Source organism: Salmo trutta, chromosome 22 (genome assembly GCF_901001165.1).
Source record: "Salmo trutta chromosome 22, fSalTru1.1, whole genome shotgun sequence".
NCBI lineage: Eukaryota > Metazoa > Chordata > Actinopteri > Salmoniformes > Salmonidae > Salmo > Salmo trutta.
Genome location: NC_042978.1, coordinates 18,126,953 through 18,151,695, shown reverse-complemented (window position 1 = coordinate 18,151,695; position 24,743 = coordinate 18,126,953). Strand labels below are relative to the sequence as shown.

Below are 24,743 nucleotides of genomic sequence, written 5' to 3'. Positions count from 1 at the left end.
ACCCCAGGTCATACAGGAAATGCTGCTCATTGCAAGTGTTCAATTGGGTTGCGATCTGGTGACAGACACACACACACACACACACACACACACACACACACACACACACACACACACACACACACACACACACACACACACACACACTTTAAACCCCCTATTCACCTAGACCTCTTTCAAAGTCAGATCTTTTCTTCTAGACATGGTAGCCAAAATACTGGGCAACTGGCATTTTAATACATGACCCTAAGCATGTTGGGTTGTTAATTGCTTTATTAACTCAGTAACCACACCTGTGTGGAAGCACCTGCTTTCAATATACTTTGAATTCCTAATGGTTTCCTTTATTATGGCAGTTACCTGTAGTTTACATGTTGTCAACAATCCTTTGATTCTAAGCCAGCCACGCCTGTTTTTGTCCACGGTTGCGCACACATCGCTTTTGTTGCTGAACAACCCACCCTTCCATAATGCATGACCTCCAAGGTTCATCATAAGACTCCTTCCAGTCAGCCACAAGGGGTCAGGTTTGTCCTCTGAGAATGTAACAAATATCCTGTATTTTCTGCTTCATTGTTCAGGGATTGAACATGACCAGGTAAATTAGAGATGCATAGGGTCAGACATTATTCTTGTTATCAATCGAGAGAAGGTATCATGCAACAAATGTCTCAAATAGTAGAGAAACTTCTTAAGGATCTGACATCGTAATGCACAATTGTAATGTGAAGGACAGAATCGCAGGCAGTAAACAGGAGAATTTAACAAGATTTAAATAATGGCTTTAATTTCCATTCTATCAATTTTACCGATGTCAAATGTCTGGCATCAGCTTCCCTTCTGGGCAAGGCTCGGGCTGGTATTAACATTTGATTGCTCCAGCTCAACGTTTGATAAATGGTTTGCACATGTCTGATGTGTCTTGTCCACAGACAGCCAAGCTGCAGCTGGCAAAGCAGAAGGCTCAGGATCACCCAGAAGATGAGGGCTGTCAGGAGAAGATCCAGGAGATCAAGCAAGAGTAAGAGCAGATTTTACCCCTCCTTTCAGGGCTTTATCTCCCTATTGACCCACCCATTCCCTCAATGTGCTGACTCTAAAACGGAGTGTTGTAGCTGCTGAAGCGGCTCAGTGTCTCGTTAAGCTGCTCCATTGTCATGTCTGATCACTGATGTCCTTTTTCATTAGGCCTACCTGCTGTTTGCATGCAGACTACACAACAGGAATGCACTCAATCCTCTTATACCTCTGTCTCCCCTCCTGCAGCATCATAAAAAATAAAGAGGCCCTGAGTGAGATCCTGCAGGACTTTAAATACGACTCGGAGGAGTCGGAGTGATGGGGACTCACTGGAGGCTGCTGCCCAGACAGGGATTGATGGACTCCTCTGCTACAACTTTCCTCTTTGTATTCATTTGCCTAAGTTATTGATCCCTCCCTCGCGCCACCTGACTGCTGCAGTTTCTTGCGTCCCAGGGTCATTCCGTACCCTGTGTGTCTCTGCGTGTGTATGTCTGTGTGGCCTTAGCAAAAAAGCCTTTTTTCTCTTGTCCTGTCTTGTAAATATTTTTAAGGATACAAATATTGCCTTGCCTTAAATATACTTCAATAATCTGACAATTGCTTTGTTAATAAAAAACATTCCAAGGCAAGTGTCATTCCTTTATTGTTTTATAGACAAAAACTGCCAAACTATTTGACATATTCATAATTATTATTGATAATTGACATAACTTAATGAGAGAAATATTACTTAGGATCTCTTAAATATGCAGATAAAAAAATATAAAAATGTCTTAATCCGCACAGTCACACAGACACAGTATATACAGTTAAACATTATGTCACTTAATTTCAATAAGAGGAATCCAGAGTGGTGCAAACCCTCAGGACAAGAGAACACTTCCATATTACCAACAAACTGCAGAATGGGCTTTGGTCATGGTGACCCACAAACCTGACTTCAATCCAAACATATATCAAGTTCAATTGCTATTACTGCAACCAAGCCAATCTACAAAATGGTGTGTTAGCGTTTGCTAGCATACCAACCATGTTTTTGCCAGTAAAAGGCCCATACAATTAAATTGCATTGACACATAGCTTAGACAACTGTGTGACTATTAAAGTGGTTAGAATGGAAATACATTATGAAAGTACATTCATCTTCTAGAATTCTGACAAATGTTCTGTGATTGAGTTTCCTGAACAGGAGCTGAATTAGTGAAGTTCTTTGTACTGTATATGACATTCCAGGAGGATTGCGTAATGCCCTTGTCTCTCTGGTAAAAGCCTGTGAAGCTGGCCACTACGTGTCTGATCTGATGGTAGTCAGTAAGATGATTTATGGCCATCTGAGTCAAACATGTACTAATGCTACATTAAGAAACTTTTCCATGCTCCCACTCAGTGATCAGAGAAAGGCTCTCCTCTTTGCCACTCCCCGGAGATGTGTGTGTAAGAGAGAGTGTGTCTGGAGAGGAGGGGATCGAGCAGTTCTTCGAGATAGGTATTGGTATCTGAGCAAAGAGCGATTCCACTCTATTTGAATCCTGGGCTGCAGACAGTAGTGTAACGCTGGCGTCTCGCATCAGTTCTTTTTCTGTTCCATATGGATTCCTACAAAAAAAAGTTGGTGTGTGTGACCAAATGCTGGAATATACAGAGTGTTGGATGGCTTTCACCCACAGGCCTCAAAGTGGCCTTCTAAGACAGTTTCTCAGTTGCTGTTGTGAATGTTGTTTAAATACTTCAATGATATTTAGCATGTGTTAGGATTTATCGCCTTGTAGAATCTGAAAGGGAAAACATATGCTTAATATTGGGATAATTAAAAAGACAAAGGACGGAAATTCATATCATTATCATACTGACACCAATTGCGTATTGGTAACAGCCAGTTAAACTGCTCGTTTTTCTCTGAGGTTAATAAGCCTGTCAGAGCAGTTAAACACAGACATTATTCAGGGACACCACACAAATCAGGTAAGATAAAAGACTCGGGCAGTTCCCTTGTCCTCAGTAGCATAACAACCAGCGATTGGGTTCAGGGGGCGAACAGAGGATGTGGCTTAGCGGTGAGCTCAGTCCTCCTGGCTGCCATTTGGGCTCAGTTATGTTGTGAAACAAGCTCCTCACGTCACAGAGAGACAAAACACAAAAGGAACACATTATAGTGGTTGTTAATTATATTTACATGCTCATTTCCCTTTGTTGTGGCAATCGACTGAAGATCATAAGTATATGCCATTAAAATATGTAATAAAATGAGATTTCATGACTTTGAGAACTGAGCGGATATCAACTTTATGCTGTACTCTGGGCCAATAAAGTGGAAACCGCACACATACCTGAACATAAAACATCAGACTGAGACTTCAGAAAGTCTAACCAGTTCTAGGGGAATGGTTCTGTGTGCTTCCAAAACGCTGACCACATCGCAAAACACAAAAGTACAATTCAGGACAAAGGGGGTCAGAGAATAGGGGGTGTATGCAGAGTTCAACACATTGACAACAGAGGGTGTTGTTGTGATAAGGAGCTACAGTAGCCTAGTAGTACATAATCATGGTGCATAACTGTGAAGCGCATGCTGAGCTGGAACAGAAATAAAGGGGATATTATTCTTACCTACATGGTTGCGCGTTTTATGCGATTTCTGCAGCCACACCCGCCACTGGTCGTAGAGTTTGATTGACATGCCGCTGCAGCCGCATGCGTGTTTGCGGACCCAGCCAAAGAACTGCTTGAGCTCCCGTCGCAGGGTGGAGTTCTGCTCGCCCGACTTGGGGTCACATGACCCACTCTGCAGCGGCTCTGCCCAGGGAGAAGGAAGGCAGCAGTGTGGTCAAGGACAAGGTTAGATAGAGAGCATAGCTCCTGCATGCTGTCCACGCACTACCTGCAGTAGCTGGACCATTATGTGTTTTTGTTTGACCATGGGGAAAAAGAGCTATCGCGTAAACACCTTAATTCAGGTTTAATGGAATTGAACCCACTGTCTCTTCCTACAACTAAACCAGCTGGGACCAGATTTGTCAGTGGCTCACACAGGGCTAGAGCTTCAGCATGACCTCTGGGCTCTGGCTATTGTGAAAGGTCATTCTGCTGCGTATTGAGAATAGTCAATTTGATTACAATAGATTTGATATGACTACAATAGAAGGGATTCACAAAATGGATCTGGTGCACTTCCAGTGTAGAGAGCAACATTATTATAAACCCTGCCACAACCAATACTCCATGGCAAACAACAGAGCCTGATAACAACTTCCTCCCCATTGGAAGTAAATACCACATAACCTATGTAACCCATTATCTGCTGTTGTATTCCCCCAAATCTGGTTCCACTCTGTGTTAATGCCCTGTGTGCAACTGACAGACTGCATTTCAACTTGATAAATTTTTCAGGGCTAACGAAAGTGAAAAAGAAGTCTATCTATCAGATGTCCCCCTCAGCTCTTTGCAATTTCAGCTCGAGTTCTTTTAATCCTCGGATGAAAGATCTCTATCGTGTCATTTGATGTTTGGCTTTCTGGGGTCACATACGGTTTGGATCTCATTTTCCCAGGATGTTGAAGCCTAATCTGGGATGAGGTTATTGTTTCTTTGGTTTATTTGGCAATGAAAGGTTGATTATTAGTGGGTAGTTTTTATGTCCCATGGCTTATGAGCTATAATAACACTGTTTGATCTAAAAATACACTTTGGGAAGTATTAAAGATTACGACATATCTCCCACAGTAATATCTCCAATGTGCACTATTGAAGATCATTTTATTAATATCCCCTTCAAGAGCTATGTAAATCTGTACTCACCACTGTGGGGCGTGGAGGCAGCTGTAGGGTGGCTCCAGTCACTCCAGATCCCAGCCTTCCTGGAGCCGTAGATCCCCACTGGGTTACACCTCACCTGGACAAAGTACACTGTCCCTTCCCTTAGCCCTGCTAGCCGGCACGATGTCTGGTTACCTACATCGTCCACCAACTGAGCGCAATATTAAAGAAAACATATAAAAACACGCTCACAGTGAGGCTATTAACCACCACGCACACATGTTAGGTAGTATAAATCAGATCTTCACACATGGCACCTGTATCTTTCAGTGGAAACGGAACTCACAAACAAGCATGCACAAGCTTGGCTTGACAGCCAAAATATAGCTCTGTAGTCCCTCGAGAGTACCTGACACTCATGCATCTCAAATATTTACACAGATAAAAGATGCCATCGGGTCTCTGAATCATAGAGACAGAGAGAGAAAGCGAGAGAGAGAGAGAGAAATGTGTCTGAATGTTGAAATAAAGTACTACTCTACCTTCCATTCAGTGCTGTCTTCCAGTCGGTAGCGTATCTGGTATTTGGCCTGGAAGAGGAAGTCTTTGAGTGCCGGGGGGCTGCCCCAACGCACTGTCAGCTGGTCCTCAAGCTCCCCCACACGACTCACATGGACGTTGTCTGGAGGGTCTGTAGTCACTGAAACAACAGGGTCGCAGACACAGGTTAGTCACAAAGCTGTGTAGTTATGTGCCAAGACTACGGAACACAAACCTCAGTACAAAATTCAGTACATAGACTATATCACACTCTCAGCACTGCTTCATAAGCACTAAAATACTGTATACAATCTTCGTTGTTTAAGGTTTTGCAGTACATTATGTTCTGTATTTCTGACCGAACAAGTAGAGGACTGATCAGCATCCTTTGGATGACCCCAACAGAGTGTACCTGAAAGCACTCTCCCCTCTGAGAAACCTCCTGGTAAATATTGTACCACACTGTAAAGACACTACAGCTATATCTAGATACCACAGCCACCATGCTTGAATAAAACATGGTGATGAATGTTTAATGGCAGGGCTGGGCTGTACTGTTGTCCAGCACCAACGCTGTCTCCCTCATGTACTCTGACAGAACACTTTGCTTCTCTCCTTAAATTCACTTTATTTCACAGTCTATCCACTACATTTGATTGTTTCTCTCTCCCTCCCTTTCAATCTCACTGTCTCGTTCTTTTTCTTTCGCTCCTTCTACTCCTCGCTCTCCTTCTCTCTCTCCTGCTCTTTTTCTCTTCTTCTCTCTCGCCTTCTCCTTCTCCCCCTCCCCCCTCTCTTCTTCTCTCTCGCTTTCTCTCCCTCTCCCAGTCCTTTTAATGAGTGTAGTTATGGAAGCAGGGTAATGAGGTCAGTGTCTGTTTCTGCCTTCTCTCCCCAGTCTGATGATTTATGCACACAGTACTTTTGTCCCTCGCTCCAGCATTAAAAAAACATGTTTTCCCTCCGCAATAAGGCTCTCATAGAAGTAAATGACTTTGATGCCGCTGATAAAAAGAGGGAAAGAGGGGGATGAGAGAGGAGAGAGAGAGGGAGAAAGAGAGAGAGAATCATGTAAAAATGTCAGCAGCCTATTTGTGATTTTCTATAAATCTATAGCTCCCTTCGTTTTAGGTTTGCCTTGTTGTTTGTTTACTGATGCACTTTATTGGTTTGATCAAGTTCACCCCCGGGGGAGCAGAAAATCAAAGAAGATTCCACAGAAAAATTCCACAGCTTATTGTTTCCATTGTGGAGAGGGTGAAGAAACAAGAGGTTAGTGATGCATCATGTTATATGAATCCTGTCTTCCGACCAACCTACCTGTGGTCTCTAGATGTGTCAGGTACAGTAAGGATGTGGCAGACCAACACAAAGGTCAATTGCTTACAGTTTTCTTTCTACTTACTGGGACACGCCTTAATCCTAAAGCTAGACAATACTGCAACATATGGCTAATGATCATCTTTTTATCATAAACTAGTGTGGTAAGCTGGCTTACTGCAACATTGTAATACAACACCAAAATGTACAAGGCCAAGCTAAATGTTGTTGGAATTAACAAGTGATATTTCGTTTTGTGTCCTCAACCTTAACTATCCATCATCATTTGTGTATCACTTTTTTTCTCCAAACGTCTGGCGTTTAGTGAACTTTTATGACAGGTCAGTTTATCTTTTAGAATCTCAGCCAGAATCGATGATGTTGTTATAGGGATGGATTGAGAACACATAAAATTCCTTTCTCACATGAAAGTGTGTTAGCCATATGCAGGAGATCTGGCGGTGAGTTAGAGAGTGAAGTGAGGCGAGGAGGAGAGGAGAGAAAAAGGAAAGGATGGACTCATGAAGGACTCATGTAACACGGGGGAGCGGAAGCATTTATCACGCCCTCTTGTCACTATGGTGACGGGACACTTTCATGCCCTGCCCAGTCTGGCACTCTGGTGAGGGCGTGGTGTGGCGGGCTGGAGAGCAGGAGGGAGACTGGGCCAAAGGCTCACTCCACTTACCCACATCCAGAATATCCAGGGTGATGACATCAGAGGTGGCAGTCCCCAGCTGATTGGACGCCTCCACCCAGATCTCGTAGGGAGTAAAGAGGGCCAAGTCCCGGGGGATGTAACACGTGTAGCGTTGCCCCGTGCTGTAGTCCTCACATTCCCTCTCTCGCCCGTACCACCTGCACAGAACACACAGCAACGTGAAGACAATCATTTCTGTACTAAAATGGTCAATGTAATGTACTGCCAACAACTAGTGAAGCGTAACATTTCCAGTGTGTGCTGAACCATGAAATGTTAACAGTGCTAGTGGCATTACGAGTCAAATGAAAGTCCATTACACATCTATCTGCAGTACAAAAGGCACAACTGCAGTCTTAGAAATGCCTCATCAGAATGACATAGGCTTCTAGTGAGTGAAATAAAGTCATTGTGTTCCAGGTGATGCATCTATCATTGTTTCTAAGCAGAAATGATGGTGGGTTGGGTGATCACCTGGGAGATGCTGGAGATCTGTGGCTCTCACCTCAATTTGTACTTGAGGGTGTATTTGGTTTTGATGAAGGTTTCACCCCGACCACCGGGGGTCCACTTGCAGCTCAGGTCCTTAGTGTTTCGGGACCAGCAGGTTAGGTTGACCGGCTTCTCCGGGGGCACTGCATATTAACAGTGAAAATACATGGTTCTCTCAGTAACTAATCACAGTGGTTGTGTATCATACAGAGCATGCATTGTCACTCATAATCCCTAGCACGAATTAAACAAAGTGGTTTTGAACCACAACAAATACATCACTATAATAGTTCCTATCACAACGGGTATAAACGGTCACTTCCATAATCATACACTGGCACAGGTGTGTCAAACTCATTTTGTCCTGGGGGGCACATTCGGTGTTCAACGAGGTTCGGAGGGCTGCACTGAAAATTGGTTATATTTCCTTGCAGTCAAAATTAGCAAAACATTTTCCTCTCTCCATGGTTTTGAACAATTTCGAAGCTCCCTGACTGTCTAGCTTTCATTTCGGCTATTATTAGTGGGCTGGACACAGTCAAGAAACTGTATGAATGTAGGTCCGTTAACATTTCTAAACAGTTTCGATCTGGGTTTAGTCATTTTAAAGATTCCCCCAACCCCAAAAAATATTTATAATAATTAAAAAGAAGAATTTTATATATATATATAATTGTTTATTGTGGCCCGGACCCGGCCAGTGGAGCGTAAGTTTGACACCCATGCACTGGCACATTATTTAACCTCAGACGACAGGCTAGAGGATTCAGCTGCCTGTCTCATTTCCTCTCAATGATAGACTATCAAACACAGATGTGGAGAGAGAGAAGCAAAGTAGTGGCGCTGATTACAACCTACTGAGCAGCTAAACTGAGGCTTTGGGGTATGATTCAAAGACAGCATTACATACTGTGCTGGGAGACACCACAGATTAGAGTGGGGTAATATAACAGGCTTTAAAAAGCAACTACCTTTAAAAAGCAATGAATCCAGTTGAAAATGGCCTACATCGATATGTCAGAAATAGTTATTCTAGTGTCAAAATTGACTGCAAAGTGTAAATAGGATTATTTTGTCTTGTCTAAAACGGAGTATGGAACATCTGTGCATCACAATGGGTAAATTATGGTTGGGTTTTGACTTGATGATGTACATTTGCCCTCTAACATGGGGTGAACAGATACAGTAATTGCTCTCTATCCGATAGCATAGACATTGAGACAGACATGCCCAGCATGCAGACTTTGTTTACATAAAACAACATGTGGCACATTTTTTACTTGAGAAATACTGCACCAAACACCTTAGTTAGATGTAAAGTTGCGCAACTAAAACATCTTCGGCAAAAACGTCTAAATGAATTACAGATTTCTTATTTTAGTTTTCTTAGATTAATTCTGGGGATTTTGAGGAAGTGAAATAATCTGCTTCTACAGTGTCTCATGGGGGACAAACATCATTAACCGTACGTGGAATCAGTCAGAAAACACACCTCCGAGACTGAAATCTTGTTTTTCTAATGAGCAACAGAAAAACACATGCCAATCGGAGTGTTCAGTGGTTCTTTAAAATCATAGCAAACACACAGTTTATCACCAAAAAGGCAAACAAAAAACTAGAATCTCTTTGTAAATGCAGAGCCCTGAGCTGCTTACTCAGACAATGTTGATGCAAACAAACAAATGCATTTGCCAATATCTCCTTGTTACCCCACAGCGCTGTCCTTTTGAGCACACCCCTTTTAATGCACCATGAAGCGTCATAATGCAGTTTATCAGAACATCACAGAATTGGTTCAGAATTGTCATTTTCACCCAAATTTAAGGAGGAAGAGGAGGGGGAATATAATTTTGTTGTTGATTAAATGTACTGACAACTTGTCCCCAGAAGAAGTGGTTGAGGCCTCCAGGGCCAATCTGACACTTACTGCCCACGTACAAACAGGAGCCAGCCAGGACATGTCCGTCTCTGCTGTGACACACCAGGTTGTCCCCAGACTGCTGCTGGGAGCCGTTGAGGCGGTGGAGGGTGACACTGAGGCCGTTGGTGCTCAGCAGGCCGTAGGTGCTACTTGGGAGTCTCTTCCCGTTAAGGGTCCAGTACATAGTGTTGGCATGCAGCCCCCGCTCGGGGCTCACTGTGCACGTGGCCGTCAGGCTGGAGCCCATCCACAATGCTGGGTCTTGGGGGAAGATTACAGCCACCTCTGGGGGGGAGACACACAGACACACTTTACTTTATATGGGCTGCACTCCTAGATGTGATGATGGGCTTAACACGTACGGCAATAAACTTTGATTTGATTTGCTTGAAAAGGTTTGTTCTTGATCTCATGTCTGTTCAGAGTGAATAGATAATGAATCATAAGCAACCTTGCTATTTTTTTGAGCGCAAACACTCCAATTCGGAGAAGAGCTGGCGATATTTATGACCTGAGAGTAATGAAGTGGATTTATGGGTCCTGGGCTGAAACTGTTGGGAGATCACTTGGAGAGGTCAGACAAGGTTGTTGGTCAAATTCTTTAATGCTTTTCCATCCTCACTAATCCTTTACTCTTCTGACTCTTGTCTTATGATTAATGCTTCTTGAGAAATGCCCTGAGAAGCGATACTGTTTGAAATGTATGTTACCACTCGGTTCCTTAGGGGGAGATTCAAGGGTTAATGTAAGGTTTATTAAGTGTGCTCTTGGTGGGCGGTGGACAAGCTATCTAACATATGTGCCAATATGCTGCTCACTATGAGTCTGACTGGGCTAAAGAGGACTTGGTGTGAGACATTTTGTGCTGAATTCAGTGTGTGCACTGATATTTCCACAGCAACATTGCAAATTAGGAATTTCAAATGAACTTGAAATGTTGAACTTGAAAACCTTTGTGGCACATTTCTCTGTTATTTCGGTGCTATAAGTCCAATAATGCATTATAATGAAAAGCAATACTGTAGATATAAAATGATTCAGCATTCACTTTGTCTGTTGAAGATTGTCACAGAATAGCCTATTGATTTCAATATGTGAAATATCAATGGAAAATAGTTTACATTTAGTCATGCACAAAGATGTACAATGCCATAATCTCCTTACAATACGTTTTTGCAGACTTGTTGCATTAGACAGAGCCTAAGTAGTTATAACCAATTATTTACCATTTATCGGCAAATCCACATATATATTTTGGACAGCAAAACATCTAGAAGTATGATATCTTCAAATTCACTCATCATCTGTTCATTCATTATTGTATAAATATATGTTCTTTACTTTATTACAGGTCAAACATTTGATAACTTGGCAAGTACACATGTGGACAGTCTGGACACCTGTGATTCATTGAGTCGTGTGTTTCGTGCCTTTGCACAATGTACATACAATGTACATTGTTAAGACTTGTACCATGTACATTAGATGTAACTTTTTTTGCTGACAAATGGGGTAGCGCCCCTCCCTCCCCTTCAAATCAGTCTACCCGGAACGGGCTTAGGGTAAATTTGGTAGTCGGCTTCTCACAATATCACACTTCAGAGTTTTGTACTTACGTGTCGATGAGGAGAAGACACGTGGAACAAACAGCATGAGACACAACATGGAGATCATGTTTCAGATAGCCTTTTTCGTGTCCTTTCGCTCTCTTGTCCTTTCTTTCCCTCTTACGTGGGTTAAAACCACACTCCTAAGGGAGAAAACGAAGGAATTGAAACCCAGCTCTCCAACAACGTTGAATCAACCGTCTGATTCTAACGAAGGAACTACGTTTTACATCGAACGTCGGAGCTCCGTATGTAAGTGCGGATAAGCTGATAAACAGTGGTTGTATGAAAGTAACTTAAGGTTTGCCTTTAGTTTAGTGAGGGTTTGCATTGGTGCACGCCTCAACAGCTAAAACATTCAAGTTGATACTTTATAAGCCCCTCCCTTGTCTTCCCACACAGTCTCAAGTCATTATTGCTCTTTATTTTGTCATATCCATTCCCCCCCAAAAGAAAATTAAATAAAACATTTCAATAGCCCAATTTAAAGTATATGTTCTATTTTATTCTATTGTAGTACACCCCCATCGGTTTTATGTTTAGGTTTACTTCATTGTTAGGCTAGGCAGGTGCTTTGGTTCACTATAACACAGCATGGGGTTTATAGGGAAATGTGATTCAAGTTCTCCTAAGGCCCTATAACCAAAAGCAAAGCTAAATTCATACAGGTTACACGGCACATTCTTACACTGTACAGGATCCACTCTATCCAAAGCACTCATTAGAATAATAGACTAAATATGCTATTTTGATGTTTATAAAACCAAAGTTAAATGTGGTGCAAATGAGTTTTGTTCACTTTTCACATGACAAAGGGGTAAAGAGTGGCATTTAATTGTAAGGGTTTAAACACAGTAGGCTATAGTTAATAACTAGGCAATGCATTAATTAAAATGAATACAAGTTTTTACATATATATTATAGGCCTATAATATAATACTTGTTTAGGCTACAGAATAAAAGACTGTGGGTCAATAGTTGGCATGTCTCATAAGCTGCACTGTGCCATCAGGTGTGGTCTCTGTATTAGTCGTATTTGTATACTCAATTATTTACTATCTTGCATCTCATTAGACTCATTATTGCAATAATTCAATCTCCTATTTACAGATGCCTTGTGAATAAGGGAAGGCATCTTTACGCATAAATATAAGCATTATCTTACATACTGGTTAAATAATTGATAGAATATAATTTAGTGCAAATAATGTCTCTTTTACCCCATGAGATATATATATATATATATCTATCTATCTCATGGGGTAAAAGAGACATTATTTGCACTAAATTATATTCTATCAATTATTTATATATATATATTTTTTTATTCAATCATACATTTTATGAATGCTTAGTTTGTAGGCCTACAGTGCATTCAGAACTATAGACTTTTTTCCACATTTTGTCACATTACAGCCTTGTTCTAAAATTAATTAAATAGTTTTTTCCCATCATCAATCTACACACAATACCCCATAATTACAAAGCAAAAACAGATATTTATAAATGTTTGTAAATGTATAAAAATGTTTTAAAAAACTGAAATATCACATTTGTATAAGTATTCCGACCCTTTACTCAGTATTTTGTTGAAGCACCTTTGGCAGCGATTACAGCCTTGAGTCTTCTTGGGTATGACGATACAAGCTTGGCACACCTGTTTTTGGGGAGTTTCTCCCATTCTTCTCTGCAGATCCTCTCAAGCTCTGTCAGGTTGGATGGGGAGAATCGCTGCACAGCTATTTTCAGGTCTCTCCAGAGATGTTCGTTCGGGTTCAAGTCCTGGCTCTGGCTGGGCCACTCAAGGACATTCAGAGACTTGTCCCAAAGCCACTCCTGTGTTGTCTTGGCTTTGTGCTTAGGGTCGTTGTCCTGTTGGAAGGTGAACCTTCGTCCCAGTCTGAGCGCACTGGAGCAGGTTTTCATCAAGGATCTCTCTGTACTTTGCTCGGGTCATCTTTCCCACGATCCTGACTAGTCTACCAGTCCCTGCCGCTTAAAAACATCCCCACAGCATGATGCTGCCACCACCATGCTTCACGGTAGGGATGGTGGCAGGTTTCCTCCAGATGTGACACTTGGCATTCAGGCCAAAGAGTTAAATCTTGGTTTCATCAGACCAGAGACTCTTGTTTCTCATAATCTGAGAGTTCTTTAGCTGCCTTTTGACAAACTCCAAGCAGGCTGTCATGTGCCTTTTACCAAGGAGTGGCTTCCGTCTGGCCACTCTACAATAAAGGCCAGATTGGTGGAGTGCTGCAGAGATGGTTGTCCTTCTGGAAGGTTTTCCATCTTCACAGAGGAACTCTGGAGCTCTGTCATTGTGACCATCGGGTTCTTGGTTACCTCCCTGACCAAGGCCCTTCTCCCCCCATTGCTCAGATTGGCTGGGCAGACAGCTCTAGGAAGAGTCTTGGTGGTTCCAAACTTCTTTCATTTAAGAATGGTGGAAGCCATTGTGTTCTTGGGGACCTTCAATGCTGCAGAAATGTTTTGGTACCCTTCCCTATATCTGTGCCTCGACACAATCCTGTCTCGGCGCTCCATGGACAACTCCTTTGACCTCATGGCTTGGTTTTTGCTCTGACATGCACTGTCAACTGTGGGACCTTATATAGACAGGTGTGCCTTTCCAAGTAATGTCCAATCAATTGAATTTACCACAGATGGACTCCAATCAAGTTTTAGAAACATCTCAAGGATGATCAATGGAAACAGGATGCACCTGACCTCAATTTTGAGTCTCATAGCAAAGGGTCTGAATACTTATGTAAATAAGGTATTTCTGTTTTAAATTTTTTCATAAATTAGCAAAAATTGCCATAAACCTGTTTTTGCTTTGCCATTATGTGGTATTGTGTGTAGATTGATGAGGAAAAAACAGATTTAATCAATTTTAGAATAAGGCTGTAACGTATCAAAATGTAGAAAAGTGAAAGGGTCTGAATACTTTCCGAATGCACTGTATACACCTCAGAGAATTTGCACCGTGTGGAGTGAAGACCGCACAGAGAGGGGGCGCGCAGCAGCGTGTGAGCGATGATGTTTGGAGTGACGACACCACGAAACCATAGCACAAGATTACCGAAGCAGATAGCAATCGGGTTGAAGCAACATCCATTAGAGAAGCCCAGAGCCCACTAAAAGTGTCAGTGCTCGTCCAGACTGTGGTGATCAAATCCGGCTTGGAAATGCTTCAGTTCGGCGGAAGGGTGTGCGTTGTCTCCGCTGTCGAATGGCTGCTTCTGGCGGGGCTGGCGGCTGCGTCTTCTGATCTATTTGACAACCAACTAGGCGACATCAGTTACTGCAAAAAGCAATGCCAGATCACCATCAAAAACAAAAGCCCAGCTAAAGTAAGTGATACTTGGAAACGATATAGACCTCATTGAGAAATAGCAGAATAGCATATATATTCGGCTACATATCAATGTGACGAAAAGTCTGTTTTCGTGCTTAAATCGCTGCTATAATAAGTTCTTACGTTTCGACGACTGTATCCGAAATTGAATACGGTATATCGATAACCGATAGACTTCCCTTTAGTCTTTAAGTGCTGGCAATCTGTTGTGTAAATGTAGCATGGCCAATGCGTAACGAAGGCCCACATTTTTACTAAATGGCATGCTTATCCTAAATCGTATCAACCGTAGGCTAGGCTAGGCCACCTAACTTAATTTCTGCACTATGTGGACATTATCATGCACGATTTGGCCGAAAATATCATTTTATGACGCATCTAATTGTTATTCTTTCCACAGCTCTGATACTCCATTATAGTCATATAGCCTACTCCCCCTACTTCCTCTGGATTGATTGACACATTAATTACATAACTTATGTATGTTCATATAAAACCCAGTCGTAAAATTGTTGTGAGGGCACCAGACCAAGCATGGCATTCTCCAATAGAGCCTATTGCCATTTGCAATTATTTGTCGATGAACAGCAATATGCAGGATATGAAAATAATATGTAATTAATTACAATATCCATGTTTGAATATTCTTAAATAATGTACAATTTGAAAAATCCTTATAGCCTGTAAGATGGCTAATGGATGATTAGTGTCTATAGCCAATAACGGTAACTCCCTCGGTTAGGATATTATTTTCCCAACTACACACCATCGTTTCGGCTCAGTTCAGGTGTGGTTCAGACATCATGCAGGAGAGTGCGGAGCAGAGCAGCAAAATGGATCACACTGAACTATGAGGAATCACCTGTTTTCAGAACGCTGCACCAGTTTATAGGCCCTAAAGTATGCCTTTGATGTGCGCGTATTATTTAACAACACCTTCGTGACGAATAGTCAATGCATGAACAATGTTCAGTTTATTTTATTCATGGGACTATAATTGCCACTTTGTAGTAAGCAAATAATGACCTATAAAATGGAACCGTGCATCCTGGGTCAGAAGAAAGTCCCGCTAGACCCACCACGAACAGGGAATAACGCAGTAAATCGAAAGGATGACACGCGTGACACTGTAATACGCCTGTAAACCGTTGATGGTCGGACAGGGGGATCTCTTTGTCACTCACGTTCCTGTGTCAGTCGCTTGGGGGCGCTGTTTTGTTCTTCTGTAATAGAACCAGGCTTGGCGGAAACTGTGACCAAGTCATTGTTATTCTTCACTCATCACAACATTCCCTGGCACGACATTTGCAGTATTTTCCATGTGTACCTCTAAGATCAATAATTCCTCACCTCATTTAAAATATTTAGTCTGTAACATTATCCAATTGAAATACCTCTGTGGTATAGGCATATCTAATTGCCTATCTAATTAATCACACACAAATCCGGGACAATATCTCATTCTCTTTGAGGATATCTGCTTTGTTTGAATAGTCATAATTAGCTCCTATGTTTTTCTCTCTCCTGAAGGACTCCATACTGAATGCCTGTCACCGTGGTTGTCGTCTCTACTCCATATGTCAGTTTGTGAATGGCAATGCTGGCTTCAACACCAGCAGGGAGGAGTGTCAAGGAGGTAAACAAAACCAAAAAATCCCAAGCTATGCTTCAAGGCCAGAAAGCACTTGATTCAACCTATTGGCCTATCATGTGCCTGTACCAGGGCCAACATGACATTAATGGAACCCTGTGTGTGTGTGTGTGTGTGTGTGTGTGTGTGTGTGTGTGTGTGTGTGTCTCAATTGAAGCTGTTCACTCAGTTGGTGACTTGTTTATTGAAAATCAATCCTGTGATTTGCTGTCCTCTCTGGTCCTGGCAGTAGATGCTCAAATGTTCTGATATTGATGACTGTAGGGAGGGGTGAATAGGGACGCAATGACTAACACATGCTGTGTATTTTCTCTTTAATTTCTTTGTCTTTTTCTATCTCTCTTCTCTCTCTCCCCCTCCCTTCTCTTTCTCGCCCCCCCCCCCCCCCTTTTCTCTCTGTAGCATGCCAGGAAGCATACAGCAAACTGCTGGAGCAGGAGGCCTGCAGCACCGGCTGTGCCAGCCAGCCCTCCGAACCTGAGATCAAGAGGAGGAAGGTTAGCATGGTCATTCAGTAGCCATTCAGTAGGACACACACACACACACACACACACACACACACACAGTCTTGTACAGCAACACACACACCATTACTTTTTTGCCAGAGGAAATAATGGCACCTAAACTCAGACAGTTCATCCTGTTGTTCCCTGCAGCTGAAGGCCATGGCCCACCGTCCCAAGCCCCCCTCTGTCATGGACACCGTGTCGAGCTGGTTTAACGACATCGTCAGCTCTGCTCAGAGCTTCATCTCCTCTACCTGGACCTTCTACCTGCAGGCCGACGACGGCAAGGTGGTTGTCTTCCAGGTGAGACACTGTCAGGACTCAAGTTACACAGTGACTATTGGGGGTACAGCTGTAATTCAAACCTTGGGGGCAACAGAGGTGAACTCAACTCAAACATAAGGGTGAAAAGGGCGTGGGATCAGTACTGTATATGATTTACTTGATAAGTGACGGCTAAGTCAAGACAGGCTGGCTGAATCTATAGAAGGACAACCGAGATCTGTAAATCCAGTAATAAAAAGACACGTGGTGAGACAACATGAAATTATGAAAACAACAGTCTTCATGCGACTTCTTTCTTTAGCCTTAGGGGTGATGGATGGATGCTTGTGTTTTATGGACGTGACATGCTAGCAGAGGCGAGAGCAGGCTCCACAGGCTCTGAGCTGGCTAGCAGGCCTGTGTTTAGTGGGCAACTGGCTGGCTGCCACCCTCTTGACAAATTGACTGGGGGCAAAGAAACAACAGAAAAGCACTAAGGCTGAGGGACAGCTGAAAGAGAAGACAAGCCACCGCTGCAATACAAATCACAAGTGCAGACATTCAGAATGAGTGGGTTCTGCAGAGCAGAGGGCTGGGTAGGATGACAAGCTGTATGGACTCACTAGGAGGACCATGGTGACTTGTAGCCTTAGGCGTGATACAAAACAAACAGGAAATGGTCGGGAGACCCACTGTGCTAGCAGTTTGTCTACATTATGTAGCAGTTTTAGTAAGTTCTCAAAAAGGCAACACGCTGCACTACTGGAGTTGAAGTGAATCGGATAAAAATACATGTATTAAGAAGTTCATCTGACTTTTCAGCAGTTAGTGAGAGAGCCAACTTGTGGAATAAATGGCGCTTGGTCTTCATGCAGTGTTCAGTATGACAGGTTTATTTGGGCCAAGTGATTTCTATTTGAATCAGTTCACAGTGGAATTACTTGCGCTCTCCTTCAGTTAATCAGTCGTTTGAACAAATAAGACTTTTAATTCGCTAAGGAGCCAATAGATGTAGGTGTATTTTGCTATGTGATGTGCAGAGGTGATTCCCAAAACGACTTTCAAAAGAACTGAGACTCTATTTCCAAGAGCTATTGAGGCTTTAGCTCACAGGTCTAATGTGGTCTTGAGTCACACAAACGTCTGAAGATTGATACCAGGTCCATTACATTTAGAGGGCTAACGTAGCACACATAAACCATCTGGGTTCTATATCAATGTGGGTTACCCACAACATTTTCCAAAAGTTTGTGTTTGGATGCAACTGTGATCAAAGCAGCTTCTCTGATTGCTCCAGGCAAGCCACCTGTGTCTGAGTGAGGCGGTTTGAGTCCCAGTCCCACAAGCAGCAGATTCTCCCTTCCTCAGCTCCCTTTAGCTGTATCTCAGACAATGGGCTGAGCTCCAGCTCGGGGAACATCCATCCCTCTCCTACCCACATTTGACATGGGTTAAGTGGCAGCCTCCTTCTTAATCACACTTATTCATGCCATCCTAGCCTCCCAGTGATTCAGGAGTGCTCCTCCAAGGTAATCAGCGAGAATCAAGCTGTTTCCTCCGGGCTTAGAGGGAGTAAACACAGTCGACAGGGCCCTCTCATCACTGATTGGGGGGATAACGCTTGTTTGGAAAAGGGGTCTTGTTTCAATTCCTTCCGCGTCCAACATTCACATGATGCAGGGTCCCCTTGAAGAAAATAGGGACATACATAGATACTACTTCTATGACCCCCCCTAAGAAGAAAGTTAGCCCAAATAACCCAAAAATACCAAATAAGGGAAGGGAGGTTGTTACTTTGGAAAAGGATCCCTCCTTCCTGTTGGTCTTTGTGCCTCTATAGCCAGAGCACCTTTGGCATTCTGGGACAATAATGCATGACAGATGTACATCAGAAGGCCTACTCTTACTGATGGCAAGATTTCCAGTCTGCAGCCAATAACTACTAACATACTCAAATGTTCACTCTTCTCTTCCCATTGCCTTTCCCCCCAATATTACACCTGGATCCAATGCGCTCTGTAAAATCCTTGCTATCGCATAAACTGGTTGTGAAATGACTTTGAAAATAACAATAGTTTGTCTGAATATCTATGACCTTTTGTTAGACCAAGCCTTATTCTCTTCCACATAGGTCATCTCAGTTAAATGACTATATCTGACCAATTTATTTCCTTTTCTCTTTGTTTATCTCACATTCATTGACCCATAGACTATTCAAATGCCGATTGATACGTTTTATTTTCAGTTGTCATAACTACACATGCATACATGGACCTGTGTGTCAAGATTATTATTTTTTTCTTTAAAAAAATGACTCCCTCTGTCTTCATGTCTTGTTGTTGGGAAAGGTTCAGTAGAGGGTAACCAAAATCCTATTTTAATGAGTTCTCCAGGGGGAGCCAGAAACACAGTCTCCATAATGAAAGGCACAATGATGCCTCTGCTGACAGAGCTGGGTCAATGTGTGTGTGTGTGTGTGTGTGTGCGCGCGCGCGTGCATATGTACGTGCGAGTGTGCTTGTGTGTTTGCGTGTTTGCGTGCCTACTTGAATGTGTGTGTGTGTAGACATAGGGATTAACACTGTCTTCACTCTAAGTGATTCAGGTTCGCTCACATACTGTAGTACACAATTGCTGTTTTTAAAGGCCTCTTTTCAGAGACACTTTCTTCAGTCAAGTGGCCTTTTCACTCCCCTCAGAGAGAATGAATTGGGGGGCTCTTGAGCAGCCAACCAGGACAGACTCAGCAATGGGCAAGCAGGGGGTCCTTTAATGAAGTTAGAGAGAAAGAAATGCTGATTTAAAACTCCACCTGTGTGCCAAAGAACAATCCATACAATCTGCTCTATACAATCTACACCTCAGGAGGGCTCAGTGCCACCTGAACAGCCATTATAAGGTGTGATTAAGTGGTTTGATTTTTGTACTGTTCGGGATTTTGGAAGTAAGGTTTTGTACTGTTCGGTAGTTTGGAAGTCTATCTGGCTTAATTTCACAGATGGCTGAGGTACACAGTGCCTGGCTTGCAGCAGCACACATTTTGTGAAAATGCAATGTTTTCCTATAATCAGTGAGTGCTCTCTTTGTTTGAGTACATGTGGCAGTATCCTCTACATCTAAGTCTGCAGTTGTGTGTATTTCTCCCTGTCGTGTTTAGCTGTTCATTGAGTATTCTTAGTCCAGACTTCATTATGGTCTAACCTCAATGTGTAAAACAGATATTTTTCTGCCACTTTTTCAGTGAATTACTGTGTGTAATTACTAGTGCCTGAATTGACTTTGTTTGTTGTTCCTACCAGAGCCAACCAGAGATTGAGTACACCCTGCCGGAGCTGCAGGCTCCCCGCTCCAATGTGGCAGACAAGCCCTGGCCACAGGTCCACTCCCACACACAGAGACCCCATGGTGAGACACCAACCGCCTGCAGTGTTGTGGCATACAGCTCTGTCACACATCGAGACCCATAATGTACAAATCATAATAAGACCTGTAGGATATATAGTATAGAGTGCATTAAAGGAGATTTACATTGAATTGAATATGCTTTATTGATCTCGAGAGGGATAAAATTAGGTTACATTTGGTACACTTCCTCACAAAGTCTGTTGCTCATAAGTGTTCACCTCTGTGCAGGTGTGAAAGGACATGGGGAGAAGGGAGCAGCCAAGGCGGGAGGCAAGGGGAAGCACCCAGCAGTCCAGCAACATACAGAGGACCCCACCGCTGAGCATGACTTCCTGGGTTGCATGTCAAGGTGAGGAAATATTGAACAAGAACAGTCATCTGCCCAAATCAACCCATTTCGTTCCCTCTGATTTAGAGGTCTTCTGAGTTGTAGGACCTCCCCTTTCTCTCAGGCGCTCTGGACTGCCTCGTTGGATCCTGGCTGCCTGTCTCTTCCTGTCCATCATGGTGATGTTGTGGTTGAGCTGTGCCAGCCTGGTCACTGCACCTGAACAGCACATCAAAACAGAGGTAAACACATCACCTGAACAGCACATCAAAACAGAGGTAAACACATCACCAGAACAGCACATCAAAACAGAGGTAAACATTGCACCAGAACAGCACATCAAAACAGAGGTAAACATTGCACCAGAACAGCACATCAAAACAGAGGTAAACATATCACCTGAACAGCACATCAAAACAGAGGTAAACGCATCACCTGAACAGCACATCAAAACAGAGGGAAACATTGCACCAGAACAGTACATCAAAACAGAGGTAAACACATCCCCTGAACAGCACATCAAAACATAGGTAAACACAGCACCAGAACAGCACATCAAAACAGAGGTAAACACATCACCTGAACAGCACATCAAAACAAAGGTAAACGCATCACCTGAACAGCACATCAAAACAGAGGTAAACACAGCACCAGAACAGCACATCAAAACAGAGGTAAACGCATCACCTGAACAGCACATCAAAACAGAGGTAAACACATCACCTGAACAGCACATCAAAACAGAGGTAAACACATCACCTGAACAGCACATCAAAACAGAGGTAAACACAGCACCAGAACAGCATCACGAAAAACCTGAATTAAATTGGCAAACTGTCTTTTAGATTAAAAACAGCTAACCATCTATGTAACTTCATTTCCCCTGTGTTAGATTAATTGTTAACTCACTGAAGTGTTACCTGAAAACTGGAATCTGCATTTGGGGAAACAGAGCCACCGAACATTTGTTATTGTTTTTGTTTTGTTTATGAAATGGAGGAGAGTAGCATCCAGCATCGTGATGAAGAAATTGCAATTAATACTCTGCTCTTCTATCGCACGTGCAATGGTGTGCATGATGTCCTAGGGAAACAAACATTTTTCATTGTTTTAAGGAATTTCTTTGTTATTGTAATATCGCAAATGGATGTGGCAGTTTCACCAATACTGATTCCAGCTTTAACATGTGTTTGCCTGAGATGAATTACTCCTAGAGATAATGGGAACATTTCTATCGATTTGAATGAATAACTGATTCCTTTCCCAGCTGAGCATCAACGGAGACAATGAGTTTCTGGATGACGTCCAGAAGGTCAACCCCTACCATCTGACCCCTGTGATTGCTGTAGCCATCGACCAACCAGAGGAGAGCGAGGAAGCGGGACCACTGCCAGTCAAGGTTGACCTCAACAAGACTTCTCTTTAGGGGACCAAAGGGATCGGCTCTCTGGTTTCTAGGGTAACCATTTCGTAAAAACCTCCCTCAGTAAAAGAGGGGAACAGAAACACACCAACACACACACCAGATTTTCTATACACACACGGCACCATCCCTTCACAACAGGTTTGTCCCGTCTGAATTCTAGTTTCTATAACAAGTCCGACCATCAGATCTTAGCCTGTTGTGCTTATCTCTGCATAAAATACCGATTTTCTAGATCCCTAGTGTCCGTTGATAAATCTCACTAAGAGTGTGGAGATCTAGTTGTCACCCCCTTCTTGTACCTATCATTTTGTATTTGACAATGCAGTTGCTTAAGGCTTATTTAATGGTCATTGTAACTATTAAATGTAACTACTTAGATCTGCCTGTGAGGAAGTCAAGGAGAACATGTGCTCTGAAAGCTTTCCAGGCTTTTGATGTCAAGGGATAAAAAAGAAGGAACACACACAGGGATTCAAATTGAAGATGAATAAAAATTCTCTTACATCCTCTTGGAATTAATTTGTGACTTGCAGATAGAGAAAAGGTATGGAGATGTTTAAAATGCTTTGAAAGCTATATTGTGAACGCTGCAGGAGACAATGGCTACCAGGTTTCACCTTTGATGATAATCACTGATATCAACAGTGTGAAGAAAATTCTCACCTAAAAGAAGCAAATACACTCCATAAATTATAGATCTCTGTAGATCTTACAGAGAATTCTCAGGTCAGATGAAACACCCCATTTAATTGAATTCTGACATTTGGCAAATAAAGGAATTGTGCTCAAATTATGTTGACTGACACCCTCAGCTAACGGTGTGTGTGTTTGTGTGAGTGAGAGTGCGCACGGCGTGTGCATGTGTGTGTGAACAAAATAAAAACAGTACTTGGTGCTGAATTAAACTGGAATTGAACCGCCCACTCCGAATGAGAATTATTGTATATATTTATTCATGCCTTTGTGTATTTATTCAGAACCAATAACATAAGGTACATGTTTACTAGTGTCAGTGAAGTCCCATGTAAATAATCATCTATCCAAATTTATCCTATTGCTACAACTGTAATACAACAATGTACCCTCTTTTCCAGAGACGTGCAGGAAGACTAATATTACTGTATTATTACTATATCTCCTTAAGGGTTAGTCCTATTAGCTCTTAAATGTCCCATGCGCTTTCTAATAGTAGACTGTTTTGTATGCTATACAGGCACATAATGATAGGGAAGACCAATGGGATGCTTGATGCAAGGCTTTTAGAATAGACCTTTGTTATGGAGTAGCACAGTCAATGAGATTTCAGTTCTCTCCTCAGTGATTTTGATGTCCAGTAAAGTATATTTTCCTTTTGCCTAGTCACTGTGCATGCTAGTACGCTACACCACATTCAATGAAACCACCCACCTCAGTATGGCAGGAAACTAATGTACACTTGTGATTTTTGTGTTTCTATTTAAATATCGAATAGAATGTTAGGATATTAATCTCATGGTTTAAGTTAAGGAAAGAAACAAGATGGATATATCTAAAAGCCATTCGATATCAGTCCTGGTTCAAGTGAAGGTTACAGCTTCATGTAGAATGTGATAAGAGTTTCGAACTGTAATGGTTCCTTTTTATCTGTTTGTTTTCAGTGAAATAATACATAACTACAACATGATGATAATAAAGTGCGTTCATGGTAAATATAATGGAGATGACTTTGTGGGTTTTATGTCAGTACCCATACATGTATCGAATCTACAGTATGCATTATCAATTATGGAATGACTTGTAGTCCCATTAAGATTTAAGACGTTCTTTAAGCCATTCTTATACCATGTTAATTTAAGACATATATTTCCACTTTCTTCCATACATTCAAATTGTTCACGGAGGATATGAAATATCAACAACATAATCACATAGCACTACGTCATACTAGCTGGTGCAGTATCTTCCGTTTGTCAAATGTTCTATTTTGGTTGTAAAAACGTCCCACATTTTTCATGTACATGATCTCCCCAGACTCTCATTGTTTCTGTGTTTCAGAGTCTCTGTGCTCCCAAGTGAGAAACATTTCAGTTGCAGGGAAGTGAGGGAACCCCACCAAATGCTTCGGGAACTCATTAGAAACCCTGCTGTCCAGACAAAAGGCACACACACAAAGCCTTGGGTGGCTGAAATGTTGTTTTTCCCCTCTCACACTTGTTTTCTGTAGCTTGTACACAGGGCTACTAATTCAGAAGGAACTCCTAATGATGGAGGTGGATCACATACACTGAGGAATGAATGCATGGAAAATCTCATCGCGATTGTCATTTTTATCCACACGGTGGCGCCTAAAGCTCCTCACTGATTTCATTGTGTCTGTTTTTAGCTGTTTGTCTTGCCTTGTGACTCCCGAATCAGAAGACAGGTTATATTATACAAGGGCAACAGGTAGCCTAGTGGTTAGAGCGTT

The 24,743-nt window shown here is 42.3% G+C and overlaps 2 protein-coding genes across 4 annotated transcripts; one reads left to right on the top strand and one right to left on the bottom strand.

The window, feature by feature from the left end:
* Nucleotides 1-1,648: 1,648 nt before the first annotated feature.
* On the bottom strand, nucleotides 1,649-11,702 carry LOC115158269 (cytokine receptor-like factor 1). 3 transcript variants are annotated; one of them, XM_029707010.1, is made up of 8 exons: nucleotides 11,366-11,702; nucleotides 9,756-10,034; nucleotides 7,842-7,971; nucleotides 7,325-7,494; nucleotides 5,319-5,476; nucleotides 4,819-4,987; nucleotides 3,631-3,816; nucleotides 1,649-2,619 (listed from the first exon to the last, which is right to left on the bottom strand). In XM_029707010.1, exons 1-8 carry the CDS (start codon nucleotides 11,421-11,423, stop codon nucleotides 2,591-2,593), a joined length of 1,179 nt encoding a protein of 392 aa, XP_029562870.1. In that variant the 5' UTR covers nucleotides 11,424-11,702; the 3' UTR covers nucleotides 1,649-2,590. The 3 variants fall into 3 exon arrangements, with proteins under 3 accessions (XP_029562870.1, XP_029562871.1, XP_029562869.1); XM_029707011.1 differs by having other exon boundaries at nucleotides 1,649-2,795; nucleotides 3,635-3,816; XM_029707009.1 differs by having other exon boundaries at nucleotides 3,635-3,816.
* Nucleotides 11,703-14,347: 2,645 nt separating this feature from the next.
* On the top strand, nucleotides 14,348-23,991 carry LOC115158268 (transmembrane protein 59). The gene is made up of 8 exons (XM_029707007.1): nucleotides 14,348-14,712; nucleotides 16,248-16,353; nucleotides 16,771-16,865; nucleotides 17,025-17,177; nucleotides 20,438-20,543; nucleotides 20,772-20,892; nucleotides 20,996-21,113; nucleotides 22,139-23,991. The coding sequence occupies exons 1-8, from the start codon at nucleotides 14,548-14,550 to the stop codon at nucleotides 22,295-22,297; spliced, it is 1,023 nt and encodes a 340-aa protein (XP_029562867.1). The 5' UTR covers nucleotides 14,348-14,547; the 3' UTR covers nucleotides 22,298-23,991.
* The last annotated feature ends 752 nt before the right edge of the window (nucleotides 23,992-24,743 follow it).